This window comes from Morus notabilis, unplaced genomic scaffold (genome assembly GCF_000414095.1).
Source record: "Morus notabilis unplaced genomic scaffold, ASM41409v2 Scaffold45, whole genome shotgun sequence".
Classification (NCBI taxonomy): Eukaryota; Viridiplantae; Streptophyta; class Magnoliopsida; order Rosales; family Moraceae; genus Morus; species Morus notabilis.
Genome location: NW_010366164.1, coordinates 267971 through 275079, shown reverse-complemented (window position 1 = coordinate 275079; position 7109 = coordinate 267971). Strand labels below are relative to the sequence as shown.

The 7109-nt window shown below is 35.7% G+C and overlaps 1 protein-coding gene across 3 annotated transcripts; it reads left to right on the top strand.

Moving 5' to 3' along the window:
* The first annotated feature begins 1900 nt into the window (after positions 1–1900).
* LOC21410052 (probable receptor-like serine/threonine-protein kinase At4g34500) lies at positions 1901–5827 on the top strand. 3 transcript variants are annotated; one of them, XM_024173209.1, is made up of 8 exons: positions 1901–2664; positions 3628–3732; positions 3884–4006; positions 4258–4428; positions 4542–4671; positions 4752–4961; positions 5354–5497; positions 5612–5827. In XM_024173209.1, the coding sequence occupies exons 1-7, from the start codon at positions 2066–2068 to the stop codon at positions 5477–5479; spliced, it is 1464 nt and encodes a 487-aa protein (XP_024028977.1). In that variant the 5' UTR covers positions 1901–2065; the 3' UTR covers positions 5480–5497; positions 5612–5827. The 3 variants fall into 3 exon arrangements, with proteins under 3 accessions (XP_024028977.1, XP_024028976.1, XP_024028975.1); XM_024173208.1 differs by having other exon boundaries at positions 5354–5517; XM_024173207.1 differs by having other exon boundaries at positions 5354–5827.
* The last annotated feature ends 1282 nt before the right edge of the window (positions 5828–7109 follow it).

The following is a 7109-nucleotide window of genomic DNA, read 5'->3' as shown; positions in this document are numbered from 1 at the left end:
CCCCCCTTTTTTTTTTTTTTTTTTTTTTTTTTTTTTTTCACACTACCTTTTCGTTTCTTTCTTTTTAGCATGCTTTTGATGTCTATATATATGTATGTATGCATAAATTTTTATTTTTGCCTTTTTTTCTTTTGTTTTTTTTTTTTCACTCTATTTGTTTACCCTAGTCTTGTACTACACTACTTGAATTTTAGGAGACGTTTAGTTCATAGATTAGAATCATAATATTAGAATTATTTTTGATTTACGTGTATTTTTTATGAGAAAAAATACTGTACGAACCATGATTCAAATCGGGGTACGAATCCCCCAACCAAACAACTCCTTAATTTTTATAACTTCGATTTTGTGCTTTATCTTTTTATCTTTTTTTTAACTCTATTTTTCTACCATTATATTTACGCAGGTGCTTTACCTATTTTTTTTTTCTTTTCTTCTTTTTGGCTTTATGTGTCTATCATAATTTTTTACCTCCAATATTTTCCTAACAATTCTAATTCTGTTCTTCATTTATTTTCTCTCCGTTTGAATTCTATCCTCTTTCTCATAAATTTTTTAAATCTCCAATCTCAACTTTCTCACTATAATAATCTCTTTAACTTTTATTAATTATGACTAATATTGCAGTTAATTTCTTTCCTTCCTTCCATGGTCAAATGTTTATGTGTGGGTATGTTTCTCTATATTTTTGGGTTTATTTTAACCAAAAAAACGAAACCAAAATTTTACTCAGTAATGAAATATACAATTTTATCTCCTTAATTAATAAACAATCCATTTTCAAAATAAATCTAACACAATAATGGCATGTGAGGCCCCTCATTTTTTTTCTTACTTCCATTCACTTTGTCCCCCTCATTTTTTTAATCTTTTTCATCTCTTTCTAACTTCATTCTTATCTTTTATTTTGTTTCTTTTTATTTTAACTTCTTCTTTCATTCTTTTTTAACTTAATTTGTCCATGAATATCTCTTATGAATGGGGTTTTATCTTTTTTCTTTTTCAGTTTTACCTTTTTTTCATTTCTTTCTTTTTTACACCATTTGTCTACTATAGTCACTTACACTAATATTCTCATAATTGTTCTTTTTGTTCCTCTCTATCTTTCTTTTAAATATTTTAAACCTCAAATCTAAACTTTCTCATAAGAATAATCTTCTTATTTGTGTTTTTTTTTTTTGTTATCTTATATAGAATGTTTTATCAATTTAATTGTATAAGTTTTTCACTTGAACTACTATTTATATACTTTTTAAAAATTTCTTAGAAAAACTTTTTTTTTACATTTTTGTTATTTGTATTCTATGTTATAAAAACTTTAATTACAACTTTATACATGCTCTCACGTAATTAAACTAGTAATGGGAAAAGAATAGAACCAACCTTAGGGTAAAAAAAAAAAAAAAACTAACCTTAGGGCTCAAGCCTAATATTTAGCAGTTTACAGCGAAAAAAAAAAAAAAAAAACCTAATATTTAGTTGAAGAATTCTCCTAATTAATCTGTCTAGTAATGGGAAAAGAATAGAACCAACCTTAGGGTAAAAAAAAAAAAAAAACTAACCTTAGGGCTCAAGCCTAATATTTAGCAGTTTACAGCGAAAAAAAAAATAAAAAAAACCTAATATTTAGTTGAAGAATTCTCCTAATTAATCTGTCTACGTCAATTTTCGAGTAAGGAAAAGACAAGGAAAAAAAGAACAAAGAGAAAAAATAAATAAAATAAAAAAGCACCGTCATCCACGGAGTAAACAAAACGGTCATACGGTCCTACCAGCTAGACTGTAGCAGACATATGTAGTGGCATTTCCGTAATAATCTCGCAGAACGAACCCCAATAATTACAAACCCCAAAGTCTCAATGCCTACCTTTTGCTTTTTTCTTCACTCTCTCTTCTTCTATCCGTTGAAACCGTCTCTCTCTCTACTGTCTCTCTCTATGCAAATTCCTCCACTGTCTGTCCTAATGCTCCCATCAGCCTGCAAACTCCCCCAACGTCTCTCTCACTAACGCATTTTCTCTCTCACTTTCTCGAGAAAATTATCATCCTCACCTCGCCGGAAACAATGTCGGTTTCCGGCGACGCAGCTTCCAGAAACTCCCTCTCCCACACTCTCTCCTCCAGAACGCCCTTTCTGGGTTTAAGACTCTACGTAGTCATCGCGATTCTCCTTCTGTGCTTGCTCTCGTTTTTTCTCCTGATCTTCCTCTGCATTCGCTCCAATCGAACCTCGCGAAAGCGCAAAATGCGAGTCAAGCACAGCTCCGGATCAATCCCACTGGTCTCGAAGGAGATCGTGGAGATCAAGAAGGCTCAAGGCCCGGATCGCACCGAGAAATCGGTGGTCAAAATCGGAAACGTTTTGAATTTAGAGAAGGACATCGAAGGCGGCGCTGGCGGTGGTAGAGAAGAGATCAGGATTGGCGTGATCGAGAGAGGGAAAAGGAGCGAGGAGAGCGACGCTTCCGGCGGCAGCCGGAGCGACGCGTCGGCGGAGACGCAGAACATCGGGTGGGGACGGTGGTACGGCTTGAAGGAGCTCGAGATTGCGACATGTGGATTCTCCAGCGAGAATGTGATCGGAGAAGGAGGGTACGGGATTGTATACAGAGGAGTTTTGCAGGACGGTTCGGTGGTGGCCGTGAAGAATCTTCTTAACAACAAGTATGTGAAATTCAGAAATTCCAAATCTCAAGCCTTTGAATTTGCTGTGTTTTTGCTTCTGCATTAATCTTTTCTATTCATATAAAATATATTAACGGAAGAAACTATGCATATTTTTACGTCTAAGAGATAGAGCATTTGGTTGACCAGGAAAAAGAGGAAAAAAATAACAGAAATTCTTGTCTATTTGTTCGCTAGATGATAATTTGTTCCTGCGGATAATGATTGATTTAGCATATTTTTAACTGTTTTGCTCTGTAGTAGCTCGTTAATTAAGGACGTTTGTTGTCTGTAAGACTTGGATCTGGAATGTCTGTGTCGGTCATGTTATTATTATTATTATTTATTATTGGGAAGAATTTCATCGTTTTCAATTTGCTTTTTCTCTTTTTAAGTTTCTGGGTAAGAAAGAGATTGTCTTTGTTGCGGTCCTCGCGGCCTGATTGAGAAAAGAAAATGGTCACTTTCTGCTTTATTCACTCCTCTTTTTTCCTCTTTATTTTTTGCCATCATTGTTTCCATCTTTATTTTATTCATTCACTTCCTGTTTGCCAAATTATTAGTTAGCTTTTGTTATTATCTGCAGATTAAGAATTTATATAATAATTCTTTTAAAGAAAATAAAAGGAACAAATAAAGATGAATTATTATCTGCAGATTAAGAATTTATATAGTAATTCTTTTAAAGAAAATAAAAGGAACAAATAAAGATGAATGTTGGTTGGCCCATAAAGATTAGTTAAATGAAACATGCAAGCTTTTTCGATGTCTGAGATGTTCCCACCAATATATATACATATATATATATATATACACATATAAATAATTTTTTCTTTTTCTTTCAACTTATACTTTTATATTTTATTTAACCAATGCCGTTGGTTAAGCGTTTAAGATCCGTTTGTTGTGATCATCTTTTATTTAACTTTATTTTTGCTCAATGTACTGATCTTAATTGTGTAGGGGTCAGGCCGAGAAGGAGTTCAAGGTAGAAGTTGAAGCCATTGGGAAAGTAAGGCACAAGAATTTAGTGGGTTTAGTTGGTTGTTGTGCAGAAGGTCCTCAAAGGTAACTCCAGCATTATATATATTTATCATATATTCAAAGGTAACTCCAGCATTATATATATTTATCATATATTTGTGATAATAAATATTTTCACTGCTCGTCTTTTGTAATATGTTTGTGGGATTCTGTTGTATTTCGTATATTTATTCAGGATGCTTGTCTACGAGTATATTGACAATGGTAACTTGGAGCAGTGGTTGCATGGTGACGTTGGGCCTGTTAGCCCCTTGACATGGGATATTCGAATGAAGATAGCCATTGGAACTGCAAAAGGGTATGATAAAATCTATTCTTCTCCTTGTTCATTTCGTGGGGTTTATTTCATCTTTCTTATGCATAGCTGGTCAAAGCAAAGCTAAACACCAGTGTTCTCAAAAACGTCATGGCTATAAAGAATTACTTAGACAAGCAATGGAACATTCAAACTAACAAATCATATTAAATGAAAGTTTGTCAGCTTTTGCACTGATTCCTTTAGTGGTTTAGTTTTTCATTCACTGGCTTATGGTTATTGGTACTGTACAGGCTGGCCTATTTGCATGAAGGCTTGGAACCCAAAGTGGTGCACAGGGATGTTAAATCAAGTAATATTCTTCTGGATAGAATGTGGAATGCAAAAGTATCAGATTTTGGATTGGCGAAGCTATTGGGGCCCGAGTCAAGCTATGTGACTACACGTGTAATGGGAACATTTGGGTTTGTTAATCCTCAAACAGCTGAAACAAATTTGGATAAGTTTAAAGTTTATCAGATTTACATATATCTGACTTTATGCTGTATTGTTAAATTGTTAATACCATATTCTGCAGATACGTCTCCCCAGAATATGCAAGCACAGGTATGCTTAACGAGGGAAGTGACGTATATAGTTTTGGAGTTCTTCTCATGGAGATAATTACAGGAAGAAGTCCAATTGATTATTCCAGACCACCTGCAGAGGTGAAATAAAGTTTTCCCTTCGCATTTCCATCATGCATTACATTGCATTCACTCATCACTGTTTGATTGATGAATTTCAGATGAACTTGGTTGATTGGTTTAAAGGAATGGTTGCAAACCGTCGTGGTGATGAGGTTGTTGACCCTTTGATTGAAGCTCAGCCCCCTCCAAGAAATATGAAGCGTGCATTGCTGGTTTGTCTGCGCTGTATAGATTTAGATGTCAGTAAACGACCAAAAATGGGTCAAATTGTTCATATGCTTGAGGGAGATGACTTCCCTTTCCGTACGGTGAGCATTTGTGATGTTGTTTTGTTTGGTGTCCCTTCTTTTTCTTGAGGCACCATTCTCATGATTTGATCGCAATAATCTTTATTGAGGGAGATATACCAGTTGGCTTCAGATACCATGTTGACATCACTTGAAATTATTGCAAGAAAACCAAACTGGTAGTTCTTGGTAGTTGGGATATGCCATGTACTAACGATTAACTAACTATTTAAGTTTCAGAAAACGCTCACAATTTGCATACATTATTACTCTGCAATAGTATTACAAATGTATGGTAAAGTGCTAGTTAGTTGTGATGTTGATACTTCCACTAGTTGCCTGTTTTTGTAGCAAGTAGCAAGTATTCTGTTCTTTGGTTTCAGCTACCTAATTATCTGTTTGATGATCCACAGGAGCCGCGATCAGCTAAGGAGAAGGATCCTCTCCCACCCCATGGACCTACATCCCATAAAGCTCCATATCTACCCGAGCGTTCTGAGATAGGCGATACTGGTACAGAGAGATCAAGATGGAGATGATCATTATATTTTTTGCAGGACAAGGGATAGTTCCTGAGGTCGTTTCTGTAACATAATTCTTCACAGTTGCAAGCGTTGAATATTGCACAATGCATACATGTTTTACATTCGTCACCCCCTATATTTTTGCAGGACAAGGGATAGTTCCTGAGGTCGTTTCTGTAACATAATTCTTCACAGTTGCAAGCGTTGAATATTGCACAATGCATACATGTTTTACATTCGTCACCCCCTATATTTTTGTTGATATATTGCCGCATCTTATATATAGATGATCCTTGTAAATATGACTTCAAATTTTTAGTATGGGAATTGTACAAGCCCCTGATGCAAAATACCAATTAAAAGTTCCCCTTTTTTCTTTTTCATTATACTATATTTAGACTCATACGTGTTGATTTTTGGTAGCGGAAAGTGGTGTTCTCATTTTAATGCAATCTGTTACGAGCCACCCATCTTCAAGAATAAAGAAGATGTGATGAATTGTAACAATTATAGGGACATACAGTTAATAAGTCACACTATGAAACTTTGGAAGAGAGTTATCGAAAGGAGATTAAGGACCACAACTACCATCTCACGTAACCAATTTGGCTTCATGCCAGGCAGATCAACCACGGAAGCCATTTTTCTTCTTAGGATGCTGATGGAAAGGTACAGAGAAGCCAAGACGGACCTACATATGGTCTTTATAGATTTAGAAAAGGCATATGATAGGGTGCCGAGGGAAGTTTTATGGTGGGTGCTAGAAAAGAGAGGAGTGCATGTGAGGTATATTAAGGTAATTAAGGACATGTACAATGGGGTGGTCACGAGTGTGAGAACTGCTGGAGGCTACACGACAGAGTTCCCCATCCGGATCAGCCTTCATCAAGGATCTGCTCTTAGTCCTTATCTTTTCACCATCGTGATGGATGAGCTGATAAGAGAAATCCAAGATAGAGTTCCTTGGTGTATGCTTTTTGCGGATGATATAGTTTTAGTTGATGAACATAGGGAATGAGTTAACTGTAAGTTAGAACTGTGGAGATAGACTCTCGAGATGAAAGGATTTAAGTTAAGTATGACGAAAACTGAATACATGCATTATAGATTTAGTAACTCAAGTAATTTCTATAGATGATGTGGAGATTGGGGCTTCTAGGAAATTTAGGTACCTTGGGTCTATAGTGCAGCACAAATGAGATATAGAAGAGGATATTCAATATAGGATTAAGGCATGGTGGGTTAAGTGGAAGAATGCTACAGGAGTTTTATGTGACGACAAGATGCCTATTAAGTTGAAAGGAAAGTTCTATAGGACTGTAATCCGTCAAGCTATGTTATATGATAGTGAATGTTGGGCCATTAAGAGACAACATATATCTAAGATGAGTGTGGCAAAAATGTGTATGTGATGAGTGGCCATACGAGAATGGACCGCATAAGGAATGAAGTTATTCGTAGTAAAGTAGGTGTAACACCAATAGAAGATAAGGTGCGCGAATGCCGCTTGAGATGGTTCGAACATGTTCAACGTAGACCGCTAGAAGCACCAGTTCATGCTTGGGAGGACATTCTTATACCTAATACTAGGAGAGGGAGGGGTAGACCAAGAATTACGTGGACCGAAGTCGTTAAGAAAGACATT

What these genes read in the sequence shown, in the direction of transcription:
- LOC21410052 (XM_024173209.1), top strand. Translation starts at nt 2,066, where the DNA reads ATGTCGGTTTCCGGCGACGCAGCTTCCAGAAACTCCCTCTCCCACACT. An exon ending in GCCATTGGAACTGCAAAAGG is followed by an intron (nt 4,007 to 4,257) that starts GTATGATAAAAT and finishes GGTACTGTACAG; the next exon opens with GCTGGCCTATTTGCATGAAG. An exon ending in ATTCCAGACCACCTGCAGAG is followed by an intron (nt 4,672 to 4,751) that starts GTGAAATAAAGT and finishes GATGAATTTCAG; the next exon opens with ATGAACTTGGTTGATTGGTT.